This window comes from Entelurus aequoreus, linkage group LG12, assembly GCF_033978785.1.
Source record: "Entelurus aequoreus isolate RoL-2023_Sb linkage group LG12, RoL_Eaeq_v1.1, whole genome shotgun sequence".
NCBI lineage: Eukaryota > Metazoa > Chordata > Actinopteri > Syngnathiformes > Syngnathidae > Entelurus > Entelurus aequoreus.
Window position 1 is genome coordinate 9,765,001 of NC_084742.1, and position 22,356 is coordinate 9,787,356.

Genomic DNA, 22,356 nt, shown 5'->3' on the forward strand with positions numbered 1-22,356 from the left:
GTGTGTGTGTGTGTGTGTGTGTGTGTGTGTGTGTGTGTGTGTGTGTGTGTGTGTGTGTGTGTGTTGGAAGAATGGGCAGGTTGATACACACCTTAATCATTGGGTAAAGAGGAGATAAAAGGGATAGGGAAAGTGCTGTCTCCATGGTAACGGACATGCCAGCAATGGGGGCATGGTGAGAACACACACACACACACACACACACACACACACACACACACACACACACACACACACACACACACACACACACACACACACACACACACACACACACACACACACACACACACACACACACACACACACACACACAGTATTCATAAATAGAGGGTTTAGTAGGTTTGTCACATCACAATAATTGGAACAAAAGGCAAAGCTTTAAGAATCTTCACGACGGTGACGCACAAAGCAGCCCTAAAGGTCCCCTAATAAAAAAAAAATGGACGTTCTGACAATATCGTGCCCCAGGAGCCAATTTATAAATCTGAATATTATTTTTCTTTTTTAAATCTATCCTCACTTTTTTGCTCCACTGCTCAGAAAAGAGACATTTTGAAGTTCTGTTTTTTTTCATTAGCGTTACCTCTTTAGCATGATAGCGCCCCAACCCGCACTGAGTAGGCTTCACTACACATCTGAAAATAAAACTTGGAGCCTACTCAACTATTTGTGTCCTGTGTCCCACTCCTCAATGTTACGATTCTTTCTCTGTGATATAAAGTGTTCAAAAAAATTGCAACGCCACTAGTTTTTCTTGTAACGAGTACCGTATTTTCCGGGCTATAGAGCGCACAGCTGTTTAAGCAGCACCCACCAAAATTTTAGAAGGAATTTATTTGTTTACATATATAAGCCTCGCCGGACTGTATACCAGTACGAAAGATTCTGCAAATGTTTACTGACATTAACTTCCTTGTTTTGAAACGGCTGATTACACAAAACAGAAGTCATGGTCACAGATCCACTAGCTGCGGAAGCTAACTCTTCAATCAGCTAAACAGACTTAAAGGCCTACTGAAATGAATTTTTTTTATTTAAACGGGAATAGCAGATCCATTCTATGTGTCATACTTGATCATTTCGCGATATTGCCATATTTTTGCTGAAAGGATTTAGTAGAGAAAATCGACGATAAAGTTCGCAACTTTTGCTCGCTGATAAAAAAAGCCTTGCCTGTACCGGAAGTAGCGTGACGTCACAGGAGGTAATATTCCTCACAATTTTCCTTTGTTTACAATGGAGCGAGAGAGATTCGGAGCGACAAAGCGACGATTACCCCATTAATTTGAGCGAGGATGAAAGATTTGTGGATGAGGAACGTTAGAGTGAAGAACTAGAGGCAGTGCAGGACGTATCTTTTTTCGCTCTGACCGTAACTTGGGTACAAGCTGGCTCATTGGATTCCACACTCTCTCCTTTTTCTATTGTGGATCACGGATTTGTATTTTAAACCACCTCGGATACTATATCCTCTTGAAAATGGGAGTCGATCACGCGAAATGGACATTCACAGTGACTTTTATCTCCACGACAATACATCGGTGACACACTTTAGCTACGGAGCTAACGTGATAGCATCGTTCTCAAATGCAGATGGAAACAAAATACTTAAATCCCTGACTGGAAGGATAGACAGAAGATCAACAATACTATTAAACCATGTACATGTAACTACACGGTTAATAATTCTCAGCCTGGTAAAGCTTAACAATGCTGTTGCTAACGACGCTAAGGCTAACTTAGCAACTTAGAAACCGGACCTCACAGAGCTATGATAAAAACATTAGCGCTCCACCTACGCCAGCCAGCCCTCATCTGCTCCTCAACAGCTGTGCTCACCTGCGTTCCAGTGATCGACGGCGCGGCGAAGGACTTCATCCGTGGGTTTGGCGGCTAGCATCGGCTAGGCGTCTGCTCTCCAAGTAAGTAGTCCTTGTTGTGTTGCTACAGCCAGCCGCTAATACACCGATCCCACCTACAACGTTCTTCTTTGCAGCCTCCATTGTTCATTAAACAAATTGCAAAAGATTCACCAACACAGATGTCCAGAATACTGTGGAATTATGAAATGAAAACAGAGCTTTTTCTATGGGCTCCGAATACTTCCCTTGCCCTCGTGACGTCACACGCATACGTCAGCATAATAAAACGTTTTTAACCGGAAGTGTGGCGGGAAATTTAAAATTGCACTTTATAAGTTAACCCGGCCGTATTGGCATGTGTTGCAATGTTAAGATTTCATCATTGATATATAAACTATCAGACTGCGTGGTCGGTAGTAGTGGGTTTCAGTAGGCCTTTAATGCCGTTTTGGTGAATTTACGACACTGAAACAATACAAAAAGAATGCCATAGTAAGTTAACATTTACACAGACACTCTTAAACATGTTAGCATATTTGCTAATGTTAACGACACCAGCTTGATTATATTACGATAGCATGTACAAATATGCACGAAAACACTCCTACAGACATCGCACATGGGACGGTTCATAAGTATGAATAGTTTTAGTTATATTGTAAAACTTACAAACGTAGCTTGGAATGATTAATGAAGAATCCTGCCGAGCAGAAACGTTATGGACAAATAATGAAACAGGAAATACATTTTCAGCCCGCAACACCTGCAGTGAGTGAACTCGTCCAAAAGATGGTGCCATAGCACCAACAATAACACAACTTTCCAGTGTCTCTGTTGGTGTTCTATAAAAAAAACTATTATTAGTTGAATGTAAAACATTACGTCCGTTAGCGAAGAAAAAGCCATTAATTAGCTGCGCCGTTTTATAAGCAGCAGGGTTTAAAGTATGGGGGAAAAGTAGCGGCACATAGTCCGGAAAATACGGTAGTCTAATGAATTACTTTGAATTGAATTGAAGTATTTATTTCAAACCTGCACAGTACAACAACACGCATTTTTATTTTATTTTTTACATTTTGGCAGAGACATTTATGTAAGTTACAACGCCGTTTCCGATACGATCGATGTAAAGTGGCACGCTACTTTTGATGAGGACTAGACAGCTTTACAATCCCAGCAAGTTGACTTTAGGAAGAAGCTCTTTACTAGTGCAAGTGGCCGCCACTGTACACACGTACTACTATTACTACAACTGTAGCCACTGTACACACAAACTACTACTTCTACTACTGCAGCCACTGTACACACGTACTACTACTACTGCAGCCACTGTACACACGTACTACTATTACTACAACTGTAGCCACTGTACACACAAACTACTACTTCTACTACTGCAGCCACTGTACACACGTACTACTATTACTACAACTGCAGCCACTGTACACACGTACTACTACTACTGCAGCCACTGTACACACGTACTACTACTACTGCAGCCACTGTACACACGTACTACTACTACTGCAGCCACTGTACACACGTACTACTACTACTGCAGCCACTGTACACACGTACTACTATTACTACAACTGTAGCCACTGTACACACAAACTACTACTTCTACTACTGCAGCCACTGTACACACGTACTACTATTACTACAACTGCAGCCACTGTACACACGTACTACTACTACTGCAGCCACTGTACACACGTACTACTACTACTGCAGCCACTGTACACACGTACTACTACTACTGCAGCCACTGTACACACGTACTACTACTACTGCAGCCACTGTACACACGTACTACTATTACTACTACAACTGTAGCCACTGTACACACAAACTACTACTTCTACTACTGCAGCCACTGTACACACGTACTACTATTACTACAACTGCAGCCACTGTACACACGTACTACTATTACTACAACTGCAGCCACTGTACACACGTACTACTACTACTGCAGCCACTGTACACACGTACTACTACTACTGCAGCCACTGTACACACGTACTACTACTACTGCAGCCACTGTACACACGTACTACTATTACTACAACTGTAGCCACTGTACACACAAACTACTACTTCTACTACTGCAGCCACTGTACACACATACTACTATTACTACAACTGCAGCCACTGTACACACGTACTACTACTACTGCAGCCACTGTACACACGTACTACTACTACTGCAGCCACTGTACACACGTACTACTACTACTGCAGCCACTGTACACACTTACTACTATTACTACAACTGCAGCCACTGTACACACGTACTACTACTACTGCAGACACTGTACACACGTACTACTACTACTGCAGTCACTGTACACACATACTACTACTACTGCAGCCACTGTACACACATACTACTACTACTACTGCAGCCACTGTACCCATGTACCCACTACCACTAGGGAATAATGATAATTAAAGTGACAATCAACAACAATAATCCTATAATACCTCATTGTTGGACAAGAAGGGACAAAGTCATTGACCCACGTTCAACCGCGTCTTTAAAGGCCTACTGAAATGAAATGTTTTTATTTAAACGGGGATAGAAGATCCATTCTATGTGTCATACTTGATCATTTCGCGATATTGCCATATTTTTGCTGAAAGGATTTAGTAGAGAACATCGACGATAAAGTTTGCAACTTTTGGTCGCTGATAAAAAAAAGCCTTGCCTGTACCGGAAGTAGCGTGACGTCGTAGGTTGAAAGGCTCCTCATATTTCCCCATTGTTTACACCAGCAGCGAGAGCGATTCGGACCGAGAAAGCGACGATTACCCCATTAATTTGAGCGAGGATGAAAGATTCGCGGATGAGGAACGTGAGAGTGAAGGACTAAAGTGCAGTGCAGGACGTATCTTTTTTCGCTCTGACCGTAACTTAGGTAAAAGGGCTCATTGGATTCCACACTTTCTCCTTTGTCTATTGTGGATCACGGATTTGTATTTTAAACCACCTCGGATACTATATCCTCTTGAAAATGAGAGTCGAGAACGCGAAATGGACATTCACAGTGACTTTTATCTCCACGACAATACATCGGTGAAGCACTTTAGCTACGGAGCTAACGTGATAGCATCGTGCTTAAATGCAGATAGGAACAAAAGAAATAAGCCCCTGACTGGAAGGATGGACAGAAGATCAACAATACTACTATCAGGAGACACCGAACCAAACACTGGACCTGTAACTACACGGTTAATGCTGTGCCGCCTGCCGAAGCTTAGCAATGCTGTTGCTAACGACGCCATTGAAGCTAACTTAGCTACGGGACCTCGACAGAGCTATGATAAAAACATTAGCGCTCCACCTACGCCAGCCCTCATCTGCTCATCAACACCCGTGCTCACCTGCGTTCCAGCGATCAACGGCGCGACAAAGGACTTCACCCGATCATCGATGCGGTCGGCGGCTAGCGTCGGATAGCGCGTCTGCTATCCAACTAAGTCCTCCTGGTTGTGTTGCTGCAGCCAGCCGCTAATACACCGATCCCACCTACAGCTTTCTTCTTTGCAGTCTCCATTGTTCATTAAACAAATTGCAAAAGATTCACCAACACAGATGTCCAGAATACTGTGGAATTTTGCGATGAAAACAGAGCTGTTTGTATTGTGATACAATGTGTCCGAATACTTCCGCTTCAACCATCGACGTCACGCGCATACGTCATCATATATAGACGTTTTCAACCGGAAGTTCCCCGGGGAATTTAAAATTGCACTTTATAAGTTAACCCGGCCGTATTGGCATGTGTTGCAATGTTAAGATTTCATCATTGATATATAAACTATCAGACTGCGTGGTCGGTAGTAGTGGGTTTCAGTAGGCCTTTAACTATCAGTGAAAGTATTCCACAGGCGCTGCCGCCAACAATCCCCTTCCAGTCCGCAAACTACCAAAACAGCCAATGAGCCCACCCTCGCGGACATCACTTGGCAACAGGCCCCGCCTTTTAAAGGCCTACACTCTCGCACTCTTCTCTCATGAAACATCTCTCAACCGCATACACCAGATATATGAAGGGTTTTTATTTTTTATTTATTTAAACTAACACATTTACTTTCCCTACTACTGAATTACATCTATCAAATAATAATTCCATTATTATTTTGGGTAAGTAACGAGTACTTTTTAAAGTAATTTTGGTGATATATGTGTTGGGAACTCGCATGGCTGCCGTTTTGTGACCCCAAGATGCAAGAACCAGGAGAGCGAAGAGGCGGTAAAATGAGTTTTAATCTCAAACAGAGAGGGAAGCAGTCTTGCGTGTAACAGTTACCAACATAAAGTGTTATCATCGAGCACTGAGGAGTGCTCGAGACAAGGCATAAATAGCATACATGTTGATTGGCCGCAGGCGTGGACCAGCTGCCAATCAACAGCAGGTGTGTGAATAAACAGTGCTCAGCGGAACAAGCAGGAAGTGGAAACCAAAATAAGAGCACTGATAGGAAGTAAATACAAAAACGAGGAAAACAAACAGAAATGAAGTGACAGATCGTCACAATAGGGCATCTACAACGTTGGACAAAAGCAGTTAAAGTGTATATGTAAAATGTAAATAAAGGGCCTGATAAGATCCCAAATAACAAGCGCTAAATAGCATGCGTAAAGTATTTAAGCGCAGACCGCCCCATTTGAACGAGGAGTTTGGTTTGGTCCTTGCTGTCACCATGGAGACAGTCATTTACCTCCACATTCATGGCACCATGCTCCAACCTGTGGTGTTTTGCTATGTTGTGGAACATGCAGCAGACAACTATAACTTATATAGGCAATATTGAAGCACTCCAGTGCCATCTACAGCGGAACCACATTTTTAGGACGGTGCGGGAGACGATGACACTAACTGCGATGGTGCACTCGAATGATTCCATTGCAAAAAAAATGCATGTTGCAATAATTATTTTCATATAGATTAGGGTTGTATGGTATATTGGCACTAATAATGCACTGCGGTACTGATGAACTAAAAAAGGTACAATACTGCCTTTGAAATAAATGCTTTGCAAGCAGTGCTTTAAAACGTAGCCATCTAGCGGCTAATGTCCATCCACAGTGTTCAAGTTACTTTTAAATCACTAATCATCACTTCCATGGCAACAAATAAAGTATGTTTCTCACAAATATCCTCCTCCCTGCAAGAAGAGGCTACAATAGCTAACAGCAAGCTAGCACTCCTAAATGTAAACAAATGGTTGAATCTATACAAATATCGACTGTAACGATACCAAGCACAACAGCTGTATATAGTTGATGCTACAATGATCACATTGATATTTTTAAAATTGTATATAAACTCAGGAAATAAGTCCCTGGACACATGAGAACTTTAATCATGACCAATATATGATCCTGTAACTACTTGGTATTGTATCAAATACCCAAATTTGTAGTATCATCCAAAGCTTATGTAAAGTACCAGTATCAAACCACAGAGTAATAAGTGATTATTACATTTTAACAGAAGTTTAGCTAGAACATGTTCAAACAGAAAGTAAGCCAATATTAACAGTAAATAAACGATTAACAACCCATCCTAATTTTGATAAAATAATAGAATGATAAATGACACAATATGTTACTGCATACGTCAGCAGACAAATTAGGAGCCTTTGTTTGCCTACTTACTACTAAAAGACAAGTTGTCTAGCATGTTCACTATTTTATTTGATGACAAAATCGTTTTTTGACTGCAATAAGAAACATATTTTTTGTAATCATAAGATTTTCTAGTGAAATAAAGCCAAAAATGAGTTTTTTGTGGTCCCCTTTGTTTTGGTACCAAAATATCGGTATCGGGACGACACTATAGAAAATGCAATGTATTGTTTTGGTGTCTGCTGGCTCTAAGTCAGCCCTTACTGTCATTCATCATCTGCTTTAAAAATGGCATTGCCTAATGGATGATCTGTCTTGATATTTTTTTTCCCCCCTGACAGACCAAACACGTTGCCACGCACACGGACAGAGGGTTCTCTATCCACTGTCTGTCATTCCCCTGATGGATTGCTTCTGCACAAGTGACTGCGGCTCAGCAATTTGTGCGTAACTGTGCCATTTTACACGTACTTTATATTCTGCAGAACACTTACAGCTTTGATAAATCACATTGCTTCCTTCCAGTATTGTGAGCGTGCTTGATAATTACCGTATTTCTTGACTATAAGGCGCACTTAAAATCATTTTTTTCCCCTCTCAAAACTCGACAGTGCGCCGTATAACCCGGTGTGCCTAATGTACAAAATAATTCTGGTTTTGCTTACTGACCTCGAAGCAATTTTATTTGGTACATGGTGTAATGATAAGTGTGACCAGTAGATGGCAGTCAAACATAAGAGATAAGTGTAGACTGCACTATGATGGCAATATGACTCAAGTAAACACCAACATTTTATATGTTCCATTGAAAATATAGAACATTACACACGGCGCTCAAAAATCTATCAAAATGTTTTAGTACGACTTTGGTAAGCTATGAAGCCGCACCGCTTGATGGATTGTCGGCGCATTAAACATACAAGTATTATTATGGTGAGTGTATAAGGTAAAACATTATCTGCCGTTTTGTTTCGCAATATTATGCAAAAGCAACTTTTCTTACCTTCTGGTACCTGCTGATCTGGTGTTTGGGATCTGCATAAATCCTGAAAAATTGCGCGTGTCCACCTTTGTAGTCCGTGCCGACACCGTAGTTGATAAGCTTCTTCTTTCTGTCTATCTTCTTGTTATGGGACATTCACCCTCCGCTGTTGCCATTTCTAATATAAAGTAGTGTAAAGTCCTTATTTATATCTGTCAGTAAACTCGCCATGAAAGCGCTAAAACATACCGGTGTAGTGGGTCTACATTATTCACCCAAGGAACTTTAGTTATTAGAGAGTTCCGGTCGGACGTTTTTTCACGGGACACATATCCGGCCTTGTTGTTGTTGTTTCCGGATGAGGAGATGCTGCTCCGTTATTGATTTAAGTAAAGTCTGAATATGGACAGTTAGCTCCATCTTTTGACACTTCTACCACTCCCGTCCTTGCACGCTACACCGCTACAACAAAGATGACGGAGAAAAGACGCTGTCGAAGGTGAGCCACGAAAATAAGACCACCCACAAAACGGTGCATCCTGAAGCGACTGTCAGAAAGCGGCTTGAAGATGGTCTGTAAAACATAATATATGCAACATTTTGACCAAAGAACCACCATTACATGTTATGTAGACCACAAGGAAGTGTTTCACATTTAGAAAAAATATATATGAAAAAAGATCGAAAATAGACCATTCCTCTGCAGTGCGCCTTATAATCCGGTGCGCCCTACGGTCCGGAAAAAACGGTACAATCTATTCTGCATATACATGAAGGCAAACACCACATATAAATGACACTCGCAGAGACGCCATCAACTGTGCATGACGTTAGTAGATCAGCTTTGCGTGCGCTATCAACTTTGCACATGTTTTAATACACACACACCTTTAGTAGGTCAGGCCTAATGTGCTCAAAAGTGCTTCTTAGATACATCACGCACTCCGCCGGAGACAGGTGTGGACCACAGATATAACTCGACATGCCCCCTTGAGCTGCGTGCCCACGGCGAGCCCAAAATAGTAGGGGCAAAGTGCAAGGGCATGCCTTTGTTTAAGACAGCACGGAACATTGTGCTGCAAAATACGAAGCTCGGTTGAAACAAGGACAGAGGCAATAACGTTCTTATAAGATAACACGTCCGGTCAGTCCGACAAAAGTCAACAAACAACAGGTGTGTGTCCATGAGAGGCAGGGAAGGTAGCGTTTTCCCGGCGCTGTCCTCTCGTTGGAGTCTCTAGGGAATATCCGTATGGCCGAGAGCTAAGGGTTGGAGCCACACATTTAGTGTTTTTTTCAATGCCTGAAAACTGCTATATTACAGGACCTTTAATGAGTCTGAAGAGCCGCATAGGGAAGCACACACTTGATTCATCACACCATTAAGAAGGTGATACAAGTGTGTGTACCAGTGCAAATATAGATTAAACTAGCACCATGTTGAGCATCTATGCAGGGGTTTGGTAAACACTCTGTATGAATGCAGAGCGAAATATTGTACCATTAAAAATCAATATTCAACTAACTGTGGGGTTGAGGTAAGCCATTCCGTCTAAAGTGGGAAGCTGAAGCACACAAAGAAAGTAGGACCAATTTAAAACCTCCAATTAGTGCAAATCCAAAAACAGCACTGCAGGAATGAATGTAGTTATTTGCTTTACTTAAGTAGACATCACACACTAAACTAGTGCTTCTCAAACAGGCATTCATCTTGACTTCCTCATTTGGATGATGAAAAAAAAAAAAAAACACCACAAAGTGTTGCATTAATTTTTGTTTTGTAGGTTAAATAGTTTTACATATTGTGCTCCCGAGTTATTGTTGCTGATCAGTTTGGATTTATTATTATCTATTGAGGTGATTTAATGTTATTTTTCAGTATCAAACAGAGGTCAGAAAATGTTCATAGTTCAAATAGGGATTTATTTTTTATATTTCCGGCAAATTTATGCACTTTAAATATTTTCTTAGTTAAAAAAGTATATAATGTAATAAATGCAGAGGTGTCTTTATGACCATTTTTAGACAAATGATAAATTCTGGACTATAAGCCGTTACTTTTTTCCTACGTTTTGAACCCTGCGGCTTACAAAATGGTGCGGCTAATTTTCTTTGCTGACAGCCATGACGCAATAGCAACAAAAAACAAACTAACACACTAATAGGTGTGTTATAGTTTGTGCTATGGCGCAGGTGCTGCAGTGTCCTTCCATTTAGTGCTTTCAACCGGAAGTAGAATTGCGGTCAAGTCTTCTAGACGTCCATAGCGTTCCTACTTGTATGGTTTCTCCATTCAGCACTCCAAGTTTTACAATATAACCAAAACAATTCAACCTTACTAAACCGTCCCACGTATGATATCTGTAGGAGTGTTTTCATGCATATTTGTACGTGCTATCGTAATGTAATGAAGCTAGCATCGTTAGCATTAGCTAATATGCTAACACGTTTTACGATTATCTGTGTTGGTATTATTAACTTACATGGGCATTCTTTGTGTATTGTTTCAGTTTCACAACTCAGTAAACTCACCAAAACATCACCGTGGAGTCATTGAGTCTGTTTAGCTGATTAGCTTCCGCAGCTAGTGGGTCCATGACGATAACTTCTGTTTTGTTTGATCAGCCGTTTGGAAACAATTAAGGTATGTAGATAAACATTTGCAAAATATTTCTGTGCAAATAACTAATTTCACATCGTATATATCTGCGGCTAGGGCAGGTGTCGGCAACCCAAAATGTTGAAAGAGCTATATTGGACCAAAAATACAAAAACAAATCTGTCTGGAGCCGCAAAAAATTAAAAGCCATATTACATGTGTCATGAGATATAAATTTAATTAAGAGGACTTAAAGGAAACTAAATGAGCTCAAATATACCTACAAATGAGGCATAATGATGCAATATGTACATATCGCTAGCCTAAAGAGCATGATAGCATCGATTAGCTTGCAGTCATGCAGTGACCAAATGTGTCTGATTAGCACTCCACACAAGTCAATAACATCAACAAAACTCACATTTGTGCACTCATGCACAACGTTAAAAGTGTGGTGGACAAAATGAGACAGAAAAAGAAGTGGCATAAAACACGTCCTAGAAAGTCGGAGAAAGTTATACATGTAAACAAACTATACGGTGAGTTCAAGGACCGCCAAAATAAGTAGGACAAAACGGCGCTCGCCAAATACTCGAATCAGTGAAGCATGTTTAATATAAACAGTGTCATTTATAACAATTAGGGAGGTTTGTGTCATGTTTGTCCTCCTACAGAAACCATACTAAAACAAAAAAATAGATTTTTTTCCCCTCATCTTTTTTCATTCTTCATACATTTTTGAAAAATCTCCAGAGAGCCACTAGGGCGGCGCTAAAGAGCCGCATGCGGCTCTATAGCCGTGGGTTGCCGACCCCCGGGCTAGGGGCAGCTATTATATGAACAAATTGTTTTTTTCCCTAAAATGTTATAAACTTTTATAAACCGGTGCGCTCTGCAGTCTGGATATTACGCACTGCACTAAACTACGAGGCAAAAACCAAACAATGGGAGACACAATGCATAGTGTTCCGTTTTGAAAATGCAAATGTTAAATGAGTCACATGAAAACTGGCCAACTGTATCCTGTTTGAAATGTTCCAACACGGCTAACCGAGAGGATGCAAATTGCAAGAAGAGACGCTGAAATGAAACATCTGAGCACACAGTGGGTGTGCAGCCCGTGTGTGCACGAGTGTGATGAAGGTTCCTCTTCACTGCAGGCCACGCGGGCCCTAAGGGGATGTTTGGATGGCACTCCTGCCAGACACACGGTGTTCTCACTTGTCAAGGTTGATTAGATACTGGATGAAAGTGATCCCCCCTCCACCCCCACGCCTCTCTTTGGCGACTGGTCACAGCGCCGATAGCTGTGTTCATGTCCCTCAATGACACACTTAGGGAAACGTCAAAAAGGCTGATTACTGCTCACTGTGAATCCATTCATTCTGTGTCATGTCAGTGGTTAATAGCTCTAAACCACTGCCAGCACAATCACACACACGCTGACAATGTTCTGAAAATTACTTTTAAAAAGTCATTCATTATGGTTACTCGTTACTTTACCAAAATAGTAATTGAATTAATGAATAAATTTGATAAATGTCATTAATTACTCGGGAAAGTAATTCACGCATTACTTTGAAAAAAAACTTCAAATATCTGACATATGCATTTGAGAGACGTTGCAAATGAGAGCGCACTGTGTGTGTGTGTGTGTGCTTTTAAAAGGCGGGGCCTGTTGCCTAGTGATGTGTGACGTCATCGAGGGTTTCAACGGAGCTGTGTTTGTTTGCTTTAGCAGTTAGCAGTGCAGTTAGCCAGCTCTTTTGAATCTTTCCACCGTATTGTGTTACCTCTGGTTAATAAAGAGATCGAATGTGCTTCGATGGCTGTCATGTCTTCCTGTCAACAAACGGGGTATTGTTTGGATGGCAAGTGTGTCACATCAATCGTTAATTTGAATAGAATATAAAGTACTTTATTGATCCCTGGGGGAAATTCAGCACCACAGTTCGCTCACAATAGACAATAAATACTATACAGCATTATTCACATGTGAATAATATAAATATATTATACATTTAAGTGCAGTCAAGAAGGAACATATGCAATTTGTTGCTCAATATTCCCACTGTGTACGTATGTTGTTGTCTGCTGTGTCACAGTCGGATGTTGCCTCTTCCTATTTAGACTCATTTTTATTGTCATTCAAATTTGAACTTTACAGTACAGATTTACAGTCCAGATGATATTTGATATCAAGTTCATTTTAGTGCTGCACGTATGACGCTGTCTTGTTGTTGACATAAAACCACATCAAAAGTAGTGTGCCACGTTACATCAAGCAATCGCTCACGGCATTGTAACGGACCTACAAGTAATTAATTAGATTACTCGTTAATATTAAAAGTAGTGACGTTACTAACGATTACGAACACTGCACCCTGATAATTGGATATACTCAAAGTTTGATTTCACGCGGTCATTGTGGTCTATAAAATACAGATCGCATTATATCCGACATTGCGTTAGAAATGCTTATTTTTTTACCGTTTTCTTTTTGAAAGAATACAATAAAGCGATCCTCAAACTCGACGTAACGTGAATAGTCATGTCTGGTTAGCTTGCACATCACAGAATGGCTTAGTTAGCTAGCTGCTAAGCTAACGGAATAAGTACCGTAATTTCCGGACTATAAGCCGCACCTGACTATAAGCCGCACCAGCTAAATTTAGGGGAAAATACAGATTGCTCCATATATAAGCCGCACCCGACTATAAGCCGCAGGGTTTTGATGTGTAATTAGCGTAGTATATAGGGGTTCCTGCTACCACGGAGGGGATTGTCGGGACAGAGATGACTGTTTGGGAACGCAAAGCGTCCCATTTATTAACAATAAATCTTTCAATCATTCAATCAAACTTTCACATCTTTGACATGGCGAACAGCATTCATGCAGAGTACAAATAATACAACGGTGCAAAGTAATACAAAGTGCTCGCCTGTACGTTATCAAAATAACCAGCCTACCGGTATATGAAAAGTCAGTCTTTAATCATTGTGTCATCGTCTTCCTCCTGCGTACTAAAACCACCGAAATCCTCTTCGTCGGTGTCGGAGAAGAACAGGCCGTAAATAAGCCGCACCCTTGTATAAGCCGCAGGGACCAGAACGAGGGGAAAAAGTAGCGGCTTATAGTCCGGAAATTACGGTAAGTAAGTAAGTACATTTTATTTATAAAGCGCTTTTCACAGATAAAAACCACAAAGTGCTGTACAAAACACAGGTGAATTTAAAAAAAACAATTAAATTAAAACAACAGTGGCAACATAATTGAAGAGGATAAAAACAAAATGGCTAAAAAAGGTTAAGAAGTCCATTGACTAAAAGCTTTTCTGTAAAATGAAGTCTTCGGTTCCAACACAGAGGTGATCATTTACAATTAAAGAAGGTACCGTGCATCGATACTGCATCAGTCTGCCGCCATCTGCTGCCAGCCACAACAGGAGCAGCTGATTGCTGGCACCTGCGCTGATTGGAGTAGCGGCAGCCAATCCAGAAAGCGCTTAAAGTCAGCTAACACGTCATCTTTAAACACTGTCATGCGTGACGTGGGCTAGACTTGAATTGCTAGTGCGACATCCAGTGGACACGTTTAGAACAGCAGTTTCTTTCAGTAAAAAACTGCAGCTAATTTTATACTTGAATCCATCTTGCGGGCCGCGGGCCGGATTAAGCCTGTTCGCGGGCCGTACCAGTGCCATACGTTTGACACCCCTGTTCTACACACTTCTTTGCAATTTAGACAATATTGTGCAAATTAGCGAGTATTAGCCTGCAAGCCTCGCTGCCTTTGCCGCGACAAGAGGAAGTGTTTGTTGGCACAGGAGTCAACATGTGTTGTGTGCATACGTACGCTTCAACACACACACACACACACACACACACACACACACACACACACACACACACACACACACACACACGTCACATGTTTTATCAACGTTTACCCCGGCCCTCGCTCTTACCTCCTCCGCCGTCCTTCTCCTCCTCCTCGATGCTGTTCTTGATGCCGTCGTACTCCTCGTCGATGTTCTGGTTGCCCCGGATCTGGCTGAGCACTCGGCGGGCCTTCTGGGTCAGCCCGCGCTGGATCAGCCAGCGAGGGCTCTCGGGCAGGAAGAGGAATCCCACAAACTGGAGAACAGCGGGCGCCACCGACAGGCCCAGCATGTACCTGGGGAGGCGGAGGAGGGGAGAGATATTTCTTTTTGACAGGCTGTTACTATAAGGAGCCATTAAGAGAAATGTCAAGGCTTAATTTAAATCCTTCTGCCTGTAATTTAACCTACATCATATTACAATAAACAGTTTAATAAATTCTATAACATCACTGGATGAATTTTGGCCTCATTCTTGTGAGAATCCTGTGTGTTACTGGATCATTAAAGAGTGGGATTAGTTGAATAATCCAGGAATAGCTGCAGTGTAGCGTCTGTAAACAGATAATACTGTATCATTTCTTTCTCTTTCGGACTTCACATCAAGGAAACGCCATTCTTCACTCACTCTAAGTGCCACGGATGAGGCAAAAACTGCACATTGGGCGGCATACATGGCAATTTACAGTGTCTAGACCGACAAACCTCGGAAACACTACACTGTCACACAGAGAGGAAAATGGCTCTTTAATTGCGTCCACTTCAGCTCACAATCAGTATGTTCTGAGAAAGGGGCTGCTTGCAGGGTGCAGGAGGATGGTGAAGGGGGAAAGGAGGCCTTGCTGTAAAATTGTCCGCAGCTAATTTTTCAAAGGCTTGCGGCACATTCTAAAAATACTATGAACAAAGAAAAAAGAAAAAAAAAACATTAAATAGCGGAATAAAAGAGTAAACGGATGAAATCTATCGAGAAAAAACTTGCAATGTTGCTGTTTTTTTAAAGGAGGCATTAAAAAAAAAAAAATAATGAATCAAAATCAATGTTGTTATGAATTATTGACATGTACATACATATACAATGACAGTTTAAAAAAAATCTGACCAAAGGGGTTTGTGATCCAAAATCATAAAAGTGATCAAAATAATTCTTATATCAATATATATTATTTTCATCTTTAGATCTGTTGATTATACGTTTTTAATATTTCTTCATGTTTTTTTTTTTTTTACATTTGTTTTATAATTTCCCTTTTGTCAAAAAAAACTTTGTTTGTAGAGATTTAAGCGTTGAAAGAAAAAAAATATATAGGAGTTGTTTTTTAACAACACATCAGGGTCTCGGGGACCAAATCTATATATTGTATTGGTTTTGAAAATGAAAAATATCAAAATGGCATGTTTTGATTTTTCAGTGTGCGGCTCTAAATGGAAAAAAGTTTTGACACCCCTGCCTTACTAGAATGAGTTATATAATTTAAAAAAACACACAGTAAGTCAAACAAAGTCCCCTTTTGGGAGCCAACATGTGTGCTAAAATGCTCTCTTTGGAGCCAAAATACATGTAAAAGTGCCCTCTTGGGAGACAAAATATGTGCTAAAGAGCCTGCCTGTGAGCCAAAACACCTGCTAAAGTGCTTTCCTAGGAGCCAAAATGCTAGCTAAAGTGCCCCCAAGGAGCTAAAAAATGTGTTAAAAAGTGCCCTCTAGGAGCTAAAATATGTGCCAAAGTACCCTCCTGGGAGCCAAAACGCCTGCCAAAGTGCTTTCCTAGGAGCCAAAATGCTAGCTAAAGTGCCCCCTAGGAGCTAAAAAATGTGCTAACGTGCCCTCTAGGAGCTAAAATATGTACCAAAGTACCCTCATGGGAGCCAAAACGCCTGCTAAAGTGCTCTCTTAGGAGCCAAAATACTTGCTAAAGCAAGATATGTGCTAAAGTGCCCTCTAAGAACCAAGATACATGCTAAAGTGCCCTCTCGGGATCCAAAACACTAAGTAAATTCCCTTTTAGGAGTCAAAACACTTGCTGAAGTGCCCTGTAGGAGCTAAAATATGTGCTTAAGTGCCCTCCCGGGAGCCAAAACACTTAATAAAGTCACCTTTTAGGAGTCAAAACGCTTGCTAAAGTGCCCTCTAGGAGCTAAAATATGTGCCAAAGTACCCTTCTGGGAGCCAAAACGCCTGCTAAAGTGTTCTTTTAGGAGCCAAAATACTAGCTAAAGTGCCCTCTAAGAGGCAAGATATGTGCTAAAGTGCCCTCTAAGAGCCAAGATACGTGCTCAAGTGCCCTCCCGGGAGCCAAAACACTTAATAAAGTCACCTTTTTTGGAGTCAAAACGCTTGCCAAAGTGCCCTATAGGAGCTAAAATGTGTGCTAAAGTACCCTCCCGGGAGCCAAAACGCCTGCTAAAGTGCTCTCTTAGGAGCCAAAATACTTGCTAAAGCAACATATGTGCTAAAGTGCCCTCTAAGAACCAAGATACGTGCTAAAGTGCCCTCTCGGGATCCAAAACACTAAGTAAATTCCCCTTTTAGGAGTCAAAACACTTGCTGAAGTGCCCTGTAGGAGCTAAAATATGTGCTTAAGTGCCCTCCCGGGAGCCAAAACACTTAATAAAGTCACCTTTTAGGAGTCAAAACGCTTGCTAAAGTGCCCTCTTAAGAGCCAAAACACTACCTAAAGTGCCCTCTAAGAGGCAAGATATGTGCTAAAGTGCCCTCTAAGAGCCAAGATACGTGCTCAAGTGGCCTCCCGGGAGCCAAAACACTTAATAAAGTCACCTTTTTTGGAGTCAAAACGCTTGCCAAAGTGCCCTATAGGAGCTAAAATATGTGCTAAAGTACCCTCCCGGGAGCCAAAACGCCTGCTAAAGTGCTCTCTTAGGAGCCAAAATACTTGCTAAAGCAAGATATGTGCTAAAGTGCCCTCTAAGAACCAAGATACGTGCTAAAGTGCCCTCTCGGGATCCAAAACACTAAGTAAATTCCCCTTTTAGGAGTCAAAACACTTGCTGAAGTGCCCTGTAGGAGCTAAAATATGTGCTTAAGTGCCCTCCCGGGAGCCAAAACACTTAATAAAGTCACCTTTTAGGAGTCAAAACGCTTGCTAAAGTGCCCTCTTAAGAGCCAAAATACTACCTAAAGTGCCCTCTAAGAGGCAAGATATGTGCTAAAGTGCCCTCTAAGAGCCAAGATACGTGCTCAAGTGCCCTCCCGGGAGCCAAAACACTTAATAAAGTCACCTTTTTTGGAGTCAAAACGCTTGCCAAAGTGCCCTATAGGAGCTAAAATATGCGCTAAAGTACCCTCCCGGGAGCCAAAACGCCTGCTAAAGTGCTCTCTTAGGAGCCAAAATGCTACCTAAAGTGCCCTCTAAGAGGCAAGATATGTGCTAAAGTGCCCTCTAAGAGCCAAGATACGTGCTCAAGTGCCCTCCCCGGAGCCAAAACACTTAAGTCACCTTTTTTGGAGTCAAAACGCTTGCCAAAGTGCCCTATAGGAGCTAAAATATGTGCTAAAGTACCCTCCCGGGAGCCAAAACGCCTGCTAAAGTGCTCTCTTAGGAGCCAAAATGCTACCTAAAGTGCCCTCTAAGAGGCAAGATATGTGCTAAAGTGCCCTCTAAGAGCCAAGATACGTGCTCAAGTGCCCTCCCCGGAGCCAAAACACTTAATAAAGTCACCTTTTTTGGAGTCAAAACGCTTGCCAAAGTGCCCTATAGGAGCTAAAATATGTGCTAAAGTACCCTCCCGGGAGCCAAAACACCTGCTAAAGTGCTCTCTTAGGAGCCAAAATACTTGCTAAAGCAAGATATGTGCTAAAGTGCCCTCTAAGAACCAAGATACGTGCTAAAGTGCCCTCTCGGGATCCAAAACACTAAGTAAATTCCCCTTTTAGGAGTCAAAACACTTGCTGAAGTGCCCTGTAGGAGCTCAAATATGTGCTTAAGTGCCCTCCCGGGAGCCAAAACACTTAATAAAGTCACCTTTTAGGAGTCAAAACGCTTGCTAAAGTGCCCTCTTAAGAGCCAAAATACTACCTAAAGTGCCCTCTAAGAGGCAAGATATGTGCTAAAGTGCCCTCTAAGAGCCAAGATACGTGCTCAAGTGCCCTCCCGGGAGCCAAAACACTTAATAAAGTCACCTTTTTTGGAGTCAAAACGCTTGCCAAAGTGCCCTATAGGAGCTAAAATATGTGCTAAAGTACCCTCCCGGGAGCCAAAACGCCTGCTAAAGTGCTCTCTTAGGAGCCAAAATACTTGCTAAAGCAACATATGTGCTAAAGTGCCCTCTAAGAACCAAGATACGTGCTAAAGTGCCCTCTCGGGATCCAAAACACTAAGTAAATTCCCCTTTTAGGAGTCAAAACACTTGCTGAAGTGCCCTGTAGGAGCTAAAATATGTGCTTAAGTGCCCTCCCGGGAGCCAAAACACTTAATAAAGTCACCTTTTAGGAGTCAAAACGCTTGCTAAAGTGCCCTCTTAAGAGCCAAAACACTACCTAAAGTGCCCTCTAAGAGGCAAGATATGTGCTAAAGTGCCCTCTAAGAGCCAAGATACGTGCTCAAGTGGCCTCCCGGGAGCCAAAACACTTAATAAAGTCACCTTTTTTGGAGTCAAAACGCTTGCCAAAGTGCCCTATAGGAGCTAAAATATGTGCTAAAGTACCCTCCCGGGAGCCAAAACGCCTGCTAAAGTGCTCTCTTAGGAGCCAAAATACTTGCTAAAGCAAGATATGTGCTAAAGTGCCCTCTAAGAACCAAGATACGTGCTAAAGTGCCCTCTCGGGATCCAAAACACTAAGTAAATTCCCCTTTTAGGAGTCAAAACACTTGCTGAAGTGCCCTGTAGGAGCTAAAATATGTGCTTAAGTGCCCTCCCGGGAGCCAAAACACTTAATAAAGTCACCTTTTAGGAGTCAAAACGCTTGCTAAAGTGCCCTCTTAAGAGCCAAAATACTACCTAAAGTGCCCTCTAAGAGGCAAGATATGTGCTAAAGTGCCCTCTAAGAGCCAAGATACGTGCTCAAGTGCCCTCCCGGGAGCCAAAACACTTAATAAAGTCACCTTTTTTGGAGTCAAAACGCTTGCCAAAGTGCCCTATAGGAGCTAAAATATGCGCTAAAGTACCCTCCCGGGAGCCAAAACGCCTGCTAAAGTGCTCTCTTAGGAGCCAAAATGCTACCTAAAGTGCCCTCTAAGAGGCAAGATATGTGCTAAAGTGCCCTCTAAGAGCCAAGATACGTGCTCAAGTGCCCTCCCCGGAGCCAAAACACTTAATAAAGTCACCTTTTTTGGAGTCAAAACGCTTGCCAAAGTGCCCTATAGGAGCTAAAATATGTGCTAAAGTACCCTCCCGGGAGCCAAAACGCCTGCTAAAGTGCTCTCTTAGGAGCCAAAATGCTACCTAAAGTGCCCTCTAAGAGGCAAGATATGTGCTAAAGTGCCCTCTAAGAGCCAAGATACGTGCTCAAGTGCCCTCCCGGGAGCCAAAACACTTAATAAAGTCACCTTTTTTGGAGTCAAAACGCTTGCCAAAGTGCCCTATAGGAGCTAAAATATGTGCTAAAGTACCCTCCCGGGAGCCAAAACGCCTGCTAAAGTGTTCTTTTAGGAGCCAAAATACTAGCTAAAGTGCCCTCTAAAAGGCAAGATATGTGCTAAAGTGCCCTCTAAGAGCCAAGATACGTGCTCTAGTGCCCTCCCGGGAGCCAAAACACTTAATAAAGTCACCTTTTTTGGAGTCAAAACGCTTGCCAAAGTGCCCTATAGGAGCTAAAATATGTGCTAAAGTACCCTCCCGGGAGCCAAAACGCCTGCTAAAGTGCTCTCTTAGGAGCCAAAATACTTGCTAAAGCAAGATATGTGCTAAAGTGCCCTCTAAGAACCAAGATACGTGCTAAAGTGCCCTCTCGGGATCCAAAACACTAAGTAAATTCCCCTTTTAGGAGTCAAAACACTTGCTGAAGTGCCCTGTAGGAGCTAAAATATGTGCTTAAGTGCCCTCCCGGGAGCCAAAACACTTAATAAAGTCACCTTTTAGGAGTCAAAACGCTTGCTAAAGTGCCCTCTTAAGAGCCAAAATACTACCTAAAGTGCCCTCTAAGAGGCAAGATATGTGCTAAAGTGCCCTCTAAGAGCCAAGATACGTGCTCAAGTGCCCTCCCGGGAGCCAAAACACTTAATAAAGTCACCTTTTTTGGAGTCAAAACGCTTGCCAAAGTGCCCTATAGGAGCTAAAATATGCGCTAAAGTACCCTCCCGGGAGCCAAAACGCGTGCTAAAGTGCTCTCTTAGGAGCCAAAATGCTACCTAAAGTGCCCTCTAAGAGGCAAGATATGTGCTAAAGTGCCCTCTAAGAGCCAAGATACGTGCTCAAGTGCCCTCCCCGGAGCCAAAACACTTAATAAAGTAACCTTTTTTGGAGTCAAAACGCTTGCCAAAGTGCCCTATAGGAGCTAAAATATGTGCTAAAGTACCCTCCCGGGAGCCAAAACACCTGCTAAAGTGCTCTCTTAGGAGCCAAAATACTTGCTAAAGCAAGATATGTGCTAAAGTGCCCTCTCGGGATCCAAAACACTAAGTAAATTCCCCTTTTAGGAGTCAAAACACTTGCTGAAGTGCCCTGTAGGAGCTAAAATATGTGCCAAAGTACCCTTCTGGGAGCCAAAACGCCTGCTAAAGTGTTCTTTTAGGAGCCAAAATACTAGCTAAAGTGCCCTCTAAGAGGCAAGATATGTGCTAAAGTGCCCTCTAAGAGGCAAGATACGTGCTCTAGTGCCCTCCCGGGAGCCAAAACACTTAATAAAGTCACCTTTTTTGGAGTCAAAACGCTTGCCAAAGTGCCCTATAGGAGCTAAAATATGCGCTAAAGTACCCTCCCGGGAGCCAAAACGCCTGCTAAAGTGCTCTCTTAGGAGCCAAAATGCTACCTAAAGTGCCCTCTAAGAGGCAAGATATGTGCTAAAGTGCCCTCCCCGGAGCCAAAACACTTAATAAAGTCACCTTTTTTGGAGTCAAAACGCTTGCCAAAGTGCCCTATAGGAGCTAAAATATGTGCTAAAGTATCCTCCCGGGAGCCAAAACGCCTGCTAAAGTGCTCTCTTAGGAGCCAAAATGCTACCTAAAGTGCCCTCTAAGAGGCAAGATATGTGCTAAAGTGCCCTCTAAGAGCCAAGATACATGCTCAAGTGCCCTCCCCGGAGCCAAAACACTTAATAAAGTCACCTTTTTTGGAGTCAAAACGCTTGCCAAAGTGCCCTATAGGAGCTAAAATATGTGCTAAAGTACCCTCCCGGGAGCCAAAACACCTGCTAAAGTGCTCTCTTAGGAGCCAAAATACTTGCTAAAGCAAGATATGTGCTAAAGTGCCCTCTAAGAACCAAGATACGTGCTA

The 22,356-nt window shown here is 42.2% G+C and overlaps 1 protein-coding gene across 1 annotated transcript in view; it reads right to left on the reverse strand.

Moving 5' to 3' along the window:
* The window catches only part of LOC133662616 (proton myo-inositol cotransporter-like), a 96,597-nt gene that overhangs the window by 62,233 nt on the left and 12,008 nt on the right, over positions 1–22,356 (reverse strand). The window contains exon 3 of the mRNA XM_062066730.1: positions 15,053–15,261. Within this exon, the coding sequence (XP_061922714.1) occupies positions 15,053–15,261 (209 nt within the window). The remainder of the gene's footprint in view (positions 1–15,052; positions 15,262–22,356) is intronic.